The following is a 16,508-nucleotide window of genomic DNA, read 5'->3' as shown; positions in this document are numbered from 1 at the left end:
GTGAGAAGTCAAAACACTGTACTCTCCTGGAGGTGTATGGTCATAAGGAATATTCGTCCTGTTTGAGGTAATGGCAGGAGGCTGGGGTACGGTCTAGGAGATGACATTTTTATTAGGGACGCCCTTCCTCAGGTGATTCTGATGCACACCCACATGATGATTGGAGTCCGCTGCTCTAGGAAATTCATTACCTGTAGGCAACCTGCTCACAGGGAAGAGAGGCTGCCGTACAGGAAAAGGTGCCCACCCCAGGGGTGTGGGGAGAATGAAATATGCCGTGTGGATCCACTGATGTCCTTTCCTCTGATATCAAGCCCCCTGAGGCAGCTCTTGCAGCGTCCACCTCCTCAGGATGCCTCCTCCAGACTGGATTCTAGGGCAGTTTTTGTGAGAAGCTCAGACTGGGAAGAGGGGGCATGTCTGAGGATGAACACCCTGATGACTGGGAATGACTCCAACAAATTTTGGGTTATAGACTGTAACCCTCAAACAGACTGTGGAGCCAAGCTGCTTGTCTTTGAATCCCAGCTCTGCCACTTACCAGCTATGTAATCTTAGACAAGTCACTCTTTCCTCTTCTTCCAAATGGAGATAATAATGATAGACTCTACCTCATAGGAGTATAGTCTGATTAAATAAGCAAGTCCATGCCAAAGTGCTTAGAACCAGTCTTGGCAGAGTCTAAAGGCCCCAAACAGCTGGGTATGGTGGCTCATGACTGCAATTCCAGAGACTAAGGAGGCCAAGGCAAGAGGATTGCCAGTTTGAGGCCAGCCTCAACTTTGCAAGGCCCTAAGCAACTTAGTGAGACTTTGTCTCAAAATAAAAACTAAAAAGGGCTTGAGATGTGACTCAGTGGTCAAGTGCCGCATGAGCGGGGCGCTGGGTTCGATCCTCAGCACCACATAAAAATAAAGATGTTGTGTCCACCGAAAACTGAAAAAAAAAAAAATTAAATAGTTCTGTCTCTTAAAAAAAAAACAAAAAACAGTTCCTCCTCCATTTCTCTCTCCAGCCTTCCCTGTTTGGCTCCCTTCTGTTCTCTTTAGTTCATCCCAAGCAACTGCCTTGGAGAACACAACCTAGCACAAATCATTTTAGAAAAGCAGGTTTATTGGTCGGGCTGCTCACCAGGATACAGCAACATGAGGGGCTCCCCAGAGCCCGTGAGAAACTGCATCTGCCCACAACTCAGACCCCTTCATTTCATCAGCACCAAGGGACCTTATCTCACAATCCCCATCCTCCCTCAGCTGATGTGTCTCCAACCATTCAGAGGAGAGAAGGGAACCAAGAAAAGGAAAAGGTGGGGGTTAGGGGGGAAGCAAAGCTTTGTATTATATAAAAGGTTTGTGTTCCCAGGCTCCCCACCCCCACCCCTTAAAACAATTAGCTGAAATTCTAAAAAGCAAAGCTGGGAAGATAAGGAGGGGGTGGTGGAGGTTGGAGGAAAAGAAGGGAAGCCTCCTGCCCTTCCTTGGGGCTTTGACTTATGGGGAGGAGTTGTCCTTGCTTCTGGAAAGGAATAGAAGAACTGAAGCTGCTGATACCTAGGCAATGCACTACAGAAATCAGGCCTCAGACTGGAAGCTGCACTCCCTTGTCCCCACGGTTTTAGGAAAGGCACCCCTAAAGGCAAGGGACCCAGCAAGGTCTAGGAGAGTTCTACAGCTCTAGGGAGGGGTCTCCTGTAGAAGATTGGGGCTGGGGCTGGCTGCTCTGCACTGGGCACCCGGGCTTCCACCTCTGGCTCTCTGTTCCAGGCCTGGCCATTAGCACCTGGCTATTTTCAGCCTGACTTCCTCCTAACTCCCAGCTCTCCACAGCCTGCTGCTGCCCCCTTCTGGGACCTGAATCTTCTCTGCTTTAAGACCTAGGCTTCCTCTGAGGGTAGCACCCAGACCCTAATTGAGGGATCAGGCAAAACATACCTCTCTCCTCTTTGGATTATCTGTTTCTCACTGTCCCCCTTCCAGCTCCTGAAAATAGTCCTGCTATCCTGAAAACCCCAGTAATATGGGATTCGTGTCCTGTTTTCTCAGGACGCTAAAGAGACCACTTCTCTTTTCACTTCTCCTAATTTTCCATTCTTCTTCCCAAAGCCATAGCCAAGTGCTCCTGCATGCAGATGCATAGACAAGTAAGCGTGCCCCTCCCCCTCGGCTATGTGCTCTCCACATCTCCACAGCCCTCTGGCCCCAGGTTCTGCTTGCTTCCAGGCTTCCTTGTTGGGGCTCTTTGTGGATACAGCCTGTGCTGGACCCTCATCCAAGGCTCACTCTGCCTTTCTTCCTCACTCCTGAGGGTCCTCCCCCAAACACCCTCAGGTCTTCTGGTAGGAGACCTCCCTTCCATGTGGGCAAAGGTCCTCTTTAAGGCTCGAGCTTTCCTCTTGGTAATTGTGGTTTTGGAGCCTCTGGGGTTGAGGATAAGAAGGAAGGGGAAGAGCTTAGTGAGCAGGAATGATGCAGCTGGGAGTGGGTGCTGTGCGGAGGGGCAGGCAACCCCCGCCATGGGGCCCAACCGTGGAATTAGCAATTGCCTCTAGAATCCCCTAAATTGGACAAACAGGGCACAGATGGCTTTTCTTCCCATTTCCATTCCTATTATGTCCAAATTGGGGGTGTCCATGGTGGGGGGGCTGCCTCCCCCTCCAGTCTAACAGCTGTGACTTAGAGGGGTGTTCCTTGAGAGGAGGTGTTTTCAACTTAGAAAAATCTCAACCAGGTCAGGGCTGAGAGAGAATGCGAAAGAGAAAGTTTGAAAAGGGAAAGGAGTGGGGTGGTGTCAGGGGTGGGGAGCGGCAGGGCGAGGCGCCGGTCTTGCGTCCTGCTCAGTCGCTGTCGCTCTTGTCCACCAGCACTGCATCCGACTCCTCGGTGATCTCCAGCAGCGTGTGCACATCGGGGCTGCTCCCGCGAAGCAGGTCGGTGGCCTCACCTCGCTCAGCGCCGACCTCCTCGTCGTCCGGGCCCACCTCCACCATCTCAGTGGCCTTCAGCACCTCCACCTCGCCCTCTCGGATCTTCTTGACGTGGAAGGTGAAGGGCGGCACCTTGTACACGGCGGTCTTGGAGCGCGCGTACACCACGTGGTCAGGTGTGAAGGACTTGCGCAGCTTGTCGCGAGAGGTCTTGAGCTTCTCGCGTCGCTCGGCTGGGACCAGGCGCGTGCCCAGCTTGTTCATGCGCTTCTCCAGGGTGTGCCGAGTCTTCTCCAGGTTCTCCTTGGTCTTGAGACGGGTCTTCTCCAGGTTCTCACGGGTGCGCACCTTGGTCTTCTCCATCTTCTCCTTGGAGAAGGCCTTCTTGAAGTCATCCACGCGACGCAGGCCGCTGCGCTTGATGCGCTCAGCACGCGACTCTTCAATGACCTCCTCTACCTCCACCGCCTCATCCGAGGACAGCTCAACTGCTGCCGTGTCCTCCTCGGGCCGCTCTCCTTCTCCCAGCTCATCGCCCTCCTTCTCCGGCAGCGCCTCGGACTCTTTCAGCGACTTGCTGACACTCAGTTTGGCCGGCAGTTTCACTTCATCCTAGGGGGAGAGGAAAGGGGAGATGAGAGTGGGGCCAAGGAAGAAGGCAGGGTGAAGGCTGGGGGAACGCTGGGCTAACTGGAGGTGAGACGGTGGCAATCGGAGAGAGAGACCTAGGTAGCCGTGAAATCGGTCTGATTTAGTCACCTTTGTATCCCTAGCACCTGGCACAGAGCTGGGCACATCGTGGGTACTACATACACGTACACTGAATGAATTGTCATTATACAGACTGCACAAGGACGGAACAGAGCTTCTGGTCAGAAATCGACCTGCATTACAATTACACTTTGAATATCTCTGCTGCGCTCCACCCTGCCCGAGCGCTCTAACTTACGAAGTGACACAGCGCCCTCTAGTGCTCTAAGTCACACACTGCCCAAATGAGGCCATAGAGCAAGGGGGGTTGCGAGAGTCTCTTTAGGTTGATAGGGGATGGAGGATGAGCTCACAGCCAGTCTCACGCGGCCCCCAAGTAGGGTAGCTTGAAAATAAAAGTTAAGGGAGTGAGTTTCCTCGAGTTGAACCATTTCAAAACCAGCCTTGGGGAAGAAGAGCTTGCCCCTTCCCGTCCCTCCTCCTTTGACCCCCTCATACTGTTGAGCTCCACCAGTGGTCATCATCCATCTCCCACGTGGAAAGTGATGGAGGAAAGAGGAAGACGCTGGCTGGAAGCCAAGGACATGTTTTTTTCCCTAGCCTTGACATTTCTTCCGACTTCCCTGATTTGTCATGGGAGGGAGGGTTTGCTTTTTTTCTTTTGTTTTCTTCATTAGTGGGATTGAACTCGGGGTGCTCTACCACTGAGCTACATCTATATAGCCCTTTGTAAATTTTTTATTTTTTCATTTATTTTTTGATAAGTGTTTATATATATAATATATAGCTTTATTTTTATATATATAATTTTTAAAATTTTTAAAATTTATTTTTTGGTAAGTGTTTATATATATTTATATATCTTTATTTTTTTTTATATGTGGTGCTGAGGATTGAACCCAGGCCCTTGCAAGTGCGAGGCGAGCACTCTACAGCTGAGCCATAACCTCAGCCCCTTATTTTTAAATTTTGACACAGGGTCTCCCTAAGTTTCTCAGGCTGGCCTTGAACTTTCTGTCTACCCTCAGTGTCCTGAGTAGCTGGGATTGCAGGCTTGCACCATGACCCAGGCAAGGGACTGCTTTAACTATTCTTGCTTACCCCAGGTCTGAACTCAAAGAATCAGGGAGGGGTAGGATGGTAGTTCCAGATTGCTCATGATGCTGGGGCTAAGCCAGCCCTTGGCTTTTTCCTCTTCCCCGTGGAATACCTAGCACTACCTGTTTTTCCATTCTAAGAATATTTTCCAAGATCCTGATTCTGGATCATCACTTAGGCATCACCCCCAACCTACCACCACCAGCACCACCAGCACCACCAAAAAGTAGAGGACACTGAGCACAGAAAGGGAAAGAGGACAATCCAGAATTTTTTTTGTAAACAGGAGCTCTTATTTAGCCCAGACTCTCCACAGGTACTTCAAACAAAGAAATGAGAGATGTTAGGGCTGGGGGTTGTGGCTTAGTGCTTGCCTGGCACGTGTGAGACACTGGGTTTGATCCTCAACACCGCATAAAAATAAATAAACTTATTTAAAAAATAAAAAAGAAAAAGAAATGAGTGATGTTGTTTCTTTTTTTAGGTACCGGGGATTGAACTCAGGGGCACTCTACCACTGAGCTACATCCCCAGCCCTTTTTTCATTTTGAGACAGTGTCTCAATAAGTTGCCCGGGCTGGCCTCAAATTTGCAATCCTTCCTTCTCAAGCGTCTGAGTAGCTGTGATTACTGGTGTGTACCATGCCACCAAGCTTGGTAAGACAGTAGTTTTTCCTAAAGGTTTTGTGAGATAATTTCCTAAAGTTGTAAGAAAATCTCATCTCCTGAGAAGATGAGGTAACATGAACTGACCCCCTTTTGTAGAGAACACATACACATTATATGCAGGCTATTTGGAATCTCTTGCACCACCTGCTACAGAAATTTGTCCCCCCCCCCTCTTCCCTCCAATCCACATCCCCCCCCCCCCCCGAGTTTCCTGGTTTATACTGAAACTAGGAACACCTCCTCCCAACTTCCTTCCCTCTCTGTCAATAGCATTAGCAGGGACAAAGAGGGAATGCTGACTCCACCTCTTCTCCCAACTGGGCACCAGCTCTGCTGGGCACCAAGCCACCTCCAGTTCTGTTATCCTACTACACCTCCCAGCAGGCAAGGTGACCTGGACACAGGGCATGCTGGGATTTGTAGTCTCCACCTGCCATGGGTGGCTTAGTGCTATCCCAGGCATCCTAAGGCATTCTGCCAATCCCTGTATCTCTAGGGCATTCTGTCCATCACTCTGCCTCTTATTCACTGAGGCACTGAAGGGGTCCTCTTCCGGTTCTGAGCAGGGAGGTCTCAATCTCTGTCTGCATTCCTTCTGATTTCAGTTGTACCCTTTGGGGTCTCCTGCAGTCACCCTCTCCCAACCTGCTACTGGAGACTTAAATCAGGATGTATGTCACTAGGAAGAACTTACACATCATATTTAGGACTAAGACCTAAAGTATCTGCTTCCATCCACCTTGCCCATTTCCACCCAGAATGTTTCTGTAGCCCCAAGATCAAAACATTTTCAGCTCTGATCTCTTCTTCACAATCTTCAGGACTAAAAACCCACCCACATCCCACCACAGTGGAGAAGAGCCCCTCCTTTCACTAAGCTGAAACAATGTGGATGTGCTGGGGAGGGATTAAGGACGACAGCAGGGAATAGTCAGGAAACAGTCCCAGCTGCTGGCAAACAAATCCATATTGTCTCCTGCACCCCTCCCCACTTCTCCCCACTGCTCCACCCTAACCCCTAAAGGCCCTAAGCAGGCTGATTTTCTTGGCCTCTGGCTTTCTAGATAAAGTCTTTGCCAGCTGAACTTAGAAACAAGTGCCAAGGAGAGAGCTGTAGGCTCCCCCTAGCCAATCCCATCTTCCCAGTGGAGTACTGTTCAGTGAAAGGCTTCAAACTACAATAACGGGGAGAATCCCTATGAGGGGGCTTTATTTATGGATTTGGGGGAATCTCCCCAGAGGGGAAAAGGTTCCTAGAAGATATAACCTCACTCATTGTGGGCCTCCTAAGAGGAGCTGCCTTGTTGGTGGAGGGTCAGGAGATGGGAAGAAACAATTTGACCTGAATCCCTGGACAATGTCCAGTAGGCTGGCCCTGGGGAGCATATACTACCACTAACTTTTCCCCTCCATTAATGGGTTTATCTTTTCTCCCTTTTCCAAGTCAGGTTTCCCTGATGACTCACAACCTTGGAGTGCAGTCTTAGGCCCACCCAGTTGGTCTGTTGCTACAACGACCATCAACACAATCCAAAAGCACCTCCCCCAAGCCTGGGCACACAGGCCAGGCACCTTTGTCCCACCCCTACTTCCCTGGCAGAGCTCCTAAGCCAATGGAGGGGCCTCAGGGGTGGCAAGGCCAGCCACCTCTGCTTGTTCTGTTTTCCCATTTTTATTAAACAAAACCACCACTCCCAACAGGCTTGGTTTCCAGAGGTACCTTTAATGACCAGGTCCGAACAAAAGCATGCACAACTTCCCCTAACCCCTGGCAAGCACACACAGCTCAGCAGGCATGAGTCCATAATGGATATAGAGAAGACCCAAGGAGGTTCCCAGTCTTTTCCACCACCTCTAAACCCTCCATAGAAACTTACAATCTTATGGCTTAAGAAGATCTTTATAAAATTATAATATACGTGAGCACCTACTGTGTACCTGGCCCTTGGACAAGCAACTTACATTTGTTAGGAAGAAGGGACAAGTGTCACAGGGATCTGGGTAGGAGCCTCCCTACTTAGTGTTAACTAATATGTCCCAGTCATTGCTGGGGAAGACACTGGAAAGATCATTCAGAGACCCAACGTCTGTTTATTGTGAAGAGAATGTATAATGGAAGAAAAATGAAGGGGGAATCTTAAAAACCCAGAACCTGGGCTGGAGTTGTGGCTCAGTGGTAGAGTGCTTGCCTGGCATGTGTGAGGCCCTGGGTTCAATCCTCAGCACCGCATATAAATAAATAAAAGAAAGGTCTGTCAACAACTAACAACTTAAAAAAAAAAAATTAAATTAAAAAAAACATCCTAAAAACAAAACAAAAAACCCCAAGACCTCCCCTTTAGGTTGCCAAGATAGGGAGATGATAGACATCAAATGCAGAAGGGTCCTTCCTTCTGTCTGCATTCTCAGACAGGGATAATATTGCCCCTAGGAGGGTACAAATTGATTTTTGGCAGTAAGGGAGACTTAGATAGCACGATTGTTTGTGGTGCTGCAAAGAGCCTACTGTACACAAACAGACATATGGTATATTCATTACATTAAAATTTCATGGAGGATGGGGCTGGGGTAGTAGCTCAGTGGTGGAGCGCTTGCCTAGCATGTGAGTCACTCAATTCAATTCTCAGCACCACATATAAATAAATAAGAGAAAGTTCATTGACAACTAAAAAAAGATTTTCTTAATTAAAAAAATCCATGGAGGAGCTGGGCACAGTGGGGTATGCTATAATTCCAGCAACTCTGAAGGCTGAGGCAGAAGGATCTTGAGTTCAAGTCCAGCCTCAGCACATTAATGAGACCCTGTCTCAAAATAAAAAAATAAAAATAAAAATAAAAAAGGCTGGGGATGTAGCTCAGCGGTAAAGCACCCCTGGGTTCAATCCCTAGTAACAAAAATAATAATAATAATTAATAAAAATTTAAAAGGGATGATGACGTAGCTCAATGTTAAAGCCCTTGTCTTTTATATGTGAGGCCCTGGGTTTAACCCCCAAGCCATATATTAAAAAAAAAAAAAAAATGTCATGGGGGAGATGGAAATTAAGGGGGAAAGTATGTAAAACGACCCCTTCGGGAGATTATCAGGAAAAAAAAAAAAAATAAGTTGAGAAATTGTGTGGTATAGGGCAGCAGAGGATCCAAACCAGAGCCAGTTAAAATGTCCCTCTTCTGCCTCTTCTCCGAGTTGGCCGCTTTTGGGTGCCCCACCCAACACAGGATCTAGCAAACATAAGGGATCTCTTTGCAAAACTTTGAAAAAAAAAAAAAACTGGAAAAAATAAGTGTAAATATTTTCCTCAGCTACAGGGTGGGGGGTGGAGAAGGCACAGAACAAACCCCAGGCCTAGGCCTCATGAGGGCCCCCTCTAAAGAAGCTTTGTGCCAAACTGGCCTGTCCCTGAGGAGTCGGTGGCAGGGGGAAGGGAAGAGAGGATCAGAAGTCATGCACAGTTTCATGCAGTTTCATGCAAGGCAGCCTTTGGGCAGCCTGGTGCTGGGAATGTCTCCTATTAAAGCAGAAACCCAGGGCTGGGGGTATAGTTCAGTGGTACAGTGGTTGTCTAGCAGGCATGAGGCCCTGGGTTTTATCCCTAGCATTGAAAAAAAAAAAGAAAGAAAGAGACAAAAAAAATCTAAACAGATACTAAGAACAAGGGGAAGCCCCTTCCCTTTGCCTCCCACCCCACCCCCTGCACACACCACATTCATCTGAACTCTGCATAACTGGAGAGTGTCTTCCCAGTGCTTATGACCCAACCACAAAGGGGACAGTAACTTGGAAGGGTTGGCCATCCTGGCACTGACCATGACCGGTGAGCTGACAGCCTGGAGAGACACCCCAGACCACAGGCCCCAGTGGACCAGGAGACCCTAAATACCCCCACCAGCTGTCGGCTCCTCTGGGATGGGCCGAGGCCCAGGCTCTGGATAATAGGGCAGTGTCCTAGGTGTCTGCTCAAAGTCTGGGAGCTCAGGTACTGTCTCAGGCTTCAGGTCAAAGGGCTCAGTCTCAGGCAGAAGGTCAAAAGGCACGATCTTGGGTGTGGTCAGCTCAGAGGGTGCAATCGGCTTCTTCTTGGGCTAAGATGAGGAAAAGGGGTTTAAATGGGACTTGGGATGGGTGCGGAGTCCTCTGTGGCATGCAGAGTTGGGGCAGGAGGAGGCACATAAATTATCAGGGTGAAAAGAAACCACATTTGAAATGCTTCATCAAGAGGGCCCCAGGCCGAAAGGGGTGTGACAAATCCAAGCCCATGAATTAATAAACAGTTGAAACAGAAACTTCTTCCTCCCCCTTCTATCCTAGGGCTCCCAACTTCTCCCTTTATGGAGCCACAGCTGTGGGATAATCATGGCTACTGGGGGGCCAAAGTGGTAGGGCATGAAATTTTCTAAGACAGGCCCGTTGATAGACTTTAATGGGGAGGTTCAGAGGAGTAAAAGAGAAGGTCCACACTTCTCTGTCCTCAGAGGCAGGCGTAGCTAATCCAGCTCTTGTTACTCCCAGAGGCAGGGTGGGTACTGGGTGCCGCCCAGGAACAAGAAGAGGAATGGGCATGGAAGAGGGACATCCTGGCGACTTCCTTTTGGCTACATCCCACCTCCTGTCTCCCATGCCACCCTTCTCCCTCTACCCAGTATTTGGAAAATGAGACACCAAAATGCAGAGAAATCAGGATCAAAACCAAGCTATGACCGTGTAGGCAGGTGGGCCTATGTCCTGGGACGTGGCAGCAACAGCTTCCAATTCTCCCTCCTGGAAGTGGAGCTGAACTGCCACTCTTGCTTTGGGCAATCAGAAGTTATGAGAGAGGGACAGTTGGTGGGTGACACGACCAGATCCACATAATAGAAGTGTTCAGTAAGGCCTGTAGTCACAAAAACCCAAAGCAGCAGGTCCCAACTTGTCTTGTGGGATGAAGGGAAGAAGTGGGAGTGGTAGGAAGGCTAAAGAGAGAGGGAGTTACAATGGCCCTCACCTAGGCAAATACACAGTCCATGCCAGGGCATACCCATGCCTGGGCAGGAGCTCAATCCTTAGACCCTTCCCCCCTTCCTTTCCATTGCCATTGGACCAGGTGACACCTTGCTCCTAATTCAGTACTCATGAAAGCTGAGCAGCTAAGAGCCACCAGTGTTGTAGGCTGCCTGGCATTGTGCTCATCCACACAGCAATTCTGGTGTGGGGATAGCAGAACTCTTGCTCTCAGAGAATAAAGGATGCAGAGCCAACCCTAGGCCAGGGCCACCCTCCACCCTGGTTTCTGGTGCAGAGCCCAGGAACAGGAGGAGCGGGTGGGAGCAGTGAATGTAGCAGGAGGAAGAATATACTTGGGTTCTGGTCCCAGTTTCAACTCTCTAATCTCCAGCTTCCCAAGTTCCACAATGAAAGAGGTGACAAAAGGTCCATAATGACAGAATGATGAAATATTCACAATGGTATGGTTCAAAAAAACAGCACACACCGCGGCTCATCTGCAAGACTGTTGCTTAGCAATAAATCCCCTCCCCTCTTGCTATTCTTTGTCCAATATATGCCACCACCTCACCTTTTTTTACTTTGACCTTTATAATAGTTAGATTTTACTTGAATGAAGAGAAGAGCAGGCCGCTGAGATTTTTTTCATACCCCCAAAATACCCTTCCTGATTTGGGCTCAGCGACCAAAGCAACAACAACTACCACCCAAACTCAGCCTTTTGGAGGACAGGGGCGGCAGCCACACTCCCCCAGGGTTGCTAGGCTTAGAGGGTGAAGGGAACCAGAGCCCCAAGCTAGGAGCATTTCTGGACAAAAGGTTTGGGGTTCTTCTAGAGCAAGGTAGCCTCGATTTACCTTGAACCCAGGAAGGAAGGAGTTAAAGATCAGGTTAGGATTTGGGGGTCAGAGGCTAGGAAGCCCTCATTTCAGTCTGCTGTCCTCACTACTTTTCCTTTTTTTCTTTTAGCAAATGTGTGTCTTTCCGTTTTTGTTTTGTTTTGGGGGGTACTGGGAATTGAACCCAGGGCACTTTACTATTAAGCTACATCCCTAGCCCTTTTCATTTTTTAGAGAAAGGGTCTTGCTAAGTTGCTTAGGGACTCCTCAAATTGCTAAGGCTGGCTTTGAACTTGCGGTTCTCCTGTCTCAGTCTCCCCATCTGCTCTGATTATAGTCTTGTGCTGCTGGCCTCCCAGTTAGTGCCCATGAGCCAAATAATTCCTTAAATGCTTCCCAGCCCTATCCCAAAGAATTCAGAGCAGGTTTGAAGCCGGGCATGATGGCAGGGCATGGTGGCAGGAGTGGTGGCGCTTCCCTGTAATCCCAGAGGCTCGGGAGGCTGAGACAGGAGGATTACAAATTCCAAGCCAGCCTCAGGAATTTATCAAGGCTGTAAGCAACCTAGAGAGACCCTGTCTCTAAATAAAAAATAAAGGGGGCTGGGGATGTGGCTCAAGCAGTAGCGCGCTCGCCTGACATGTGTGCAGCCTGGGTTTGATCCTCAGCACCACATACAAACAAAGATGTTGTGTCCGCCGAAAACTAAAAAAACAAACAAATAAATAAATAAATATTTAAAAATAAATAAATAGGGCTGGGGATATGGCTCAAGCAGTAGCGTGCTCGTCTGGCATGCGTGCGGCCCGGGTTCGATCCTCAGCACCGCATACCAACAAAGATGTAGTGTCTGCCGATAACTAAAAAATAAATATTAAAATTCTCTCTCTCTCTCTCAAAAATAAATAAATAAATAAATAAATAAATAAATAAATAAAGGGCTGGGGCACTCCTGGGTTAGATCCCTGGTACAAAAAAAAAAAAAAAAAAAAAATCCAGAAAACATTTATCTTCATTCTATTTCCTTTCTGAATTCTAAAGTAACTCTAAAAATTATCCAGCTGGGTGCAGTGGCGCAAGTTTGTAATCCCAGGGACTAGGGAGGCAAAAGGCAAAAGGAGCAAAGTTTGATCCTTATGTAAATGCCGGGACAATTTAGTGAGAATTTGTCTGAAAACAAAACATGATTCAGGGAGCAATGGTACAAATCTGTAATCCCTGAGACATAGGAAGCTGAGGCAGGAGGATTGCAAACTGCAGGCCAGTCTCCGCAATTTAGGGAGAACATATCTCAAAATAAAAAGTGCTGGAGATGGTGATGCAGCTTGCTGGTAAAGCACCCCTGGGTTCAATCTCCAGTACTTCAAGGAAAAAAGAAAATCCAAATCATTGCTCTGTAACAATCACAGCTTCACCCAGGATGCATGGTGTTCTAGAGCAACGGCCTCCATATGCATACCCTGGCCTAATCCTCCAAGCAGCCCTCAGTCCACTAACTTCTGTTATGAGTAGAATTCCCTTCTCTCATTCATTAGCTGTGGCCTAGCTAAATGTCACCAGATAGGATGGGATGCCAAACTACTGAGTTTGGTTGTGGATGCACAAGGGATTCCCTCCTTTCCTCCCTGAAAATGGGGTGTGGGTGGCCAGATGTCCTGATCTCACAACTGGGCGCTTCCTATCCTTTGGGACACTCCTCTGCCCAGCCCCCACTGCCACATCATCATTTCCCACATCTGCCATGGGAAATATAGTCTCTCCTCCTTACACCCACTCCAAAAAACCCACACCATCAGAGGAGCTGCTTTTCCAAATCTCTCTTCTTGCCTGGCCACCCAAGCAATCATATCTCCTCAGTCTGACTTTCCCATAAACACTGCTGCCCCCAGCCTTCCCTATTAGGTCTGCCAAGACACACAACTATTTTTACTACATTCTCTTCTCAGGCCACAGACCTCCACAGACCTGGGAGGAGAGGCCTCAGCTTTCCTCCAGCAGTGGAGGCCCCACCCCTTCACCCCCACCTGGGATAGCCTTGCCATAGCTCAGAGAAATTTTACATCCGGAGACCCACCCCTGTTCCTGGAATTTTTTCCACACCTCAGAGCTTCTCCCAGGGTTGGGAACATTTTGTTCTTAGTTATCTATGTGGGTTTGGGGCTCAACCTAAGCCAACAACCCAAGCTCTGCCTCAACTCTCTGCCTCCACTGGTCCTGGCTTAATACAGATGCAGTCAAAGCCACACTGTGACAGGAAACCGCCCCCCCTCCTCCACACACACACACACACACACACACACACACTATCATGGATCATGCTAAATGCCAGGAAGAGCATTTCAAGGGAGGCCCCTGGCTTCTGTACAGAAGTCTTCCTCCTTCTATACCTCCATACCTGTCTTTTTCTCTCAGACTCTCCATCTTTTTAGCATAGAACTTTCCCAGGTTCCACAGTCTGGGACATTTGGAGTCAGAATGTCACCCATCCAAGCTCTTCATGGCAACTCTCTACCATACTAGGCTCTGGAGAAAAGATAAAGCTGGCTGGGTATGGTGGCACATGCCTGTAATCCCAGCAACCTTGGAGGCTGAGGCAAGGGGAATCACAAGTTCAAAGCCAGACTCAGCTATTTAGCTGGTTTTCTGCCCCAGACCCCTTGTTCCCTTTTCCTAGATGCCACCCAGGGCTAGTCAGGTCTCAAAACAAAAACAACAACAAAAGAACCTTCACAACCCCCTCCCCACTCCACTGCCCTCAAGCAGTTAGATTAAGTGGCAACAGTTCTAGGAAAACACTTTTCTACCAGACTATCCTGTAATTGGGGGAGCAACACTTTTCAAAAGCAAAAAAAAAAAAAAAAAAAAAAAGCCAGCACGCCTATAATCCCAGTGGCTTGGGAGGCTGAGACAGGAGGATCCTGAGTTCAAAGCTCAAAGCCAGCCTCAGCAAAAGCGAGACTCTGTCTCTAAATAAAATACAAAATAGGGCTGACGATGTGGTTCAATAGTCGGGTGCCCCTGAGTTCAATCCTCAGTACAAAAGGGGGGAAAAAAGCCAAGAAAATGCTCTTAAGAGAGCCAGTGGAAGGGGACCAGTACCATGTTTGCTTCTGTCCCACCACCACATCCTCAGAGGGATGCTGGCATACCATCTCAGTTTCTCTGTTCTCCTCAAATCTACTCCCAGTCTGCATATCTAATTGTCCCTAGAGAGACAAAGGCAAGGCCTTCACCTCCCCTCTAGCCTTCCTTTTCATTTCTCTTGGTCAGGAAGAGGATGGGGGAAGAGAGAGCATAAACTAACCCCTACAGCCTCCATGACTGACTGCTTGGGGTTGGAGCATCCACCAGGCTGTGGGACTCCGGCCTGGGCACATTCCTGCCAGCCCAAGATCTACAAGTCCTTAGCTCAGACTCACCTCTAAGGGGTTGGGGAGAGGGCATGGAAAGGAGCGGCAACACTGAGATTCCCAGTTTTATTTGGGATTATGATGCAAAAACTACATTTATACCCAGGAAGGAGGAATGGAGAGAAGTGTAAAGGAAGCAACAAGAGGGCACCTCCCGCCCACTCTTCTGCCGCTCCCAGCTGCAGCCCCCACAGGCGTACGGGGTGATTCATCGCGCCCAGACCCGAGGACTCTGCGGAGGCGGGTGGAGGGTCAGTCCACCCGCGGCCACCAGCAGCCCCTCTAGCACTCCAAACGCCCACTCAACCCCGCCCCACTTGTTTTCAGGAGGCGAAGGGCGCCCGCATGCCTCAGGCTAGGGTGTCCCCAGGGCCCTGAAAAGTCTCTGGAGCCAGGAGCAGATCGTAGTGAGTGGATCAGGGTGGAGTGGGCAGCGGAAGCTGATGCGGGGGCGCGGGGAACTGTGAGGGGGGCTGGCGGCTGCATCCCTCGCCTGGCGCAGCCCCTGCCGGTGCGTGCCTGAGCCCTGAATCACCCGCTATATCGGGCCCGCAGCGCCGGAGGCCCTAGACCCGGGCCCCGCCACCAGTGTCCACTTACAGCGGGCCCCAACGGCCGCCAGGGACCCCTGACGTTCCCCGCAACTTTCCCCAAGTAGGATGACGTTTGACAGAGTCAGTTGGGAAAACCCTGCCAGGGATGGCGTTCCGGAGTCCGGCCCTCAAACATTTCCGCTGCAAGTTGGAGCCCAGAGGGAGGGGCCTGGAAGGGAGGCACTGGGTGCAGAGCGCGCCCCTCAGAGCGCCCTAAGAGTTTGCACCCCTCCCCCCACCAGCCGGGATCGCCGGAAGAAGGGTGGATCTCCTGAGCTCCGGGGTCAGGCTGGCTGCAGAGCCGCGCCGCGTACCGGTCTCCCTACCCCAAACCTAGGACCGGAGACATGGGCTGGGTGGGGAAGTTCTGGGCGCGGTCCGCCTCGCGGGCTCACCTGGTAGATCATGACTTTAAAGTTGCGGCGCCGCAGCAGTTCGGCCTCGTTGACCTCCAGCTTCTTAATCTGGCCAGCCTGGCGCTCCAGGCTGCCGCGCACCGTCTTCACGTTGACGCTGACCTTGCGCACCTTCTCCAGCAACTTGCTCACAGTGTTACTTGTGGTGGCATGTGCCTTACCCAACTTGCTCAGCTCACCCTGGATGCTCTGCACGGCGCCTTCCATCTCCGCCTGCCGCTCCTCCAGCTGGGCTTGGGTCAGCTGGATCTGGTCGACTGCACCGATGATTTTGTCCAGAAGGCTCAGCACCAGTACGCCGTTCACCTGGTCTGACTTGATCAGCTCTTCAGAGCCAGCTCCCGACCGCTCCTCAGTTGCCGGCGCCCCTACGGATGAGGGCTCCGCGGCCTCGGAGGCGTCGGGGAAACTGGAAAACGGCCGCTCGACGATCTGGAGCGTGATGTCCTCCATGGCTACCCGGAGCCGTGAGGTGCTGGCCGGGTCAAGCTGGAGCGGGAGAGCGGGAGAGAAGGAAGAGCCGGAGAGGGGAAAGCGAACGAGAGTGGAAAGCTGGGGAAACTCGAGCCACGTCCGTGCGCACCGGGACCACGGCCAGAACTGTGGGGCGGGGGATCCGCGCACTGCCCGCTTGCAGGCCAAACCCTGGAGTCGCCCATTGGCTGGCCCCACCCCAGAAGGGGAGGGACGGGGCAGAAGGGGAGACCGATGTGGGGAGGGGGGGATGGCGGAGGGGGACCCAAGAGCCAAGCGCCCCACCCTGCCCAGGATGGTTGGAATAGTTGGAGCGGGAGACTAGGGCCCCCGCTGGCAACAGAGGCGGCGGGAGCGGGACTGGGGCGGAGGAATGTGAATGTGAGCTGGAGAA

General features: G+C 50.4%; 1 protein-coding gene across 1 annotated transcript; it reads right to left on the bottom strand.

Moving 5' to 3' along the window:
- Positions 1–1,092: 1,092 nt before the first annotated feature.
- On the bottom strand, positions 1,093–16,278 carry Cavin1 (caveolae associated protein 1). The gene is made up of 2 exons (XM_078042004.1): positions 15,620–16,278; positions 1,093–3,535 (listed from the first exon to the last, which is right to left on the bottom strand). The coding sequence occupies exons 1-2, from the start codon at positions 16,091–16,093 to the stop codon at positions 2,834–2,836; spliced, it is 1,176 nt and encodes a 391-aa protein (XP_077898130.1). The 5' UTR covers positions 16,094–16,278; the 3' UTR covers positions 1,093–2,833.
- Positions 16,279–16,508: the final 230 nt, after the last annotated feature.

The sequence above is a fragment of the Ictidomys tridecemlineatus genome, chromosome 3 (genome assembly GCF_052094955.1).
Source record: "Ictidomys tridecemlineatus isolate mIctTri1 chromosome 3, mIctTri1.hap1, whole genome shotgun sequence".
Lineage (NCBI taxonomy): Eukaryota > Metazoa > Chordata > Mammalia > Rodentia > Sciuridae > Ictidomys > Ictidomys tridecemlineatus.
The sequence above is the reverse complement of the archived record's forward strand: the minus strand, read 5'-3'. Positions and strand labels throughout refer to the sequence as shown.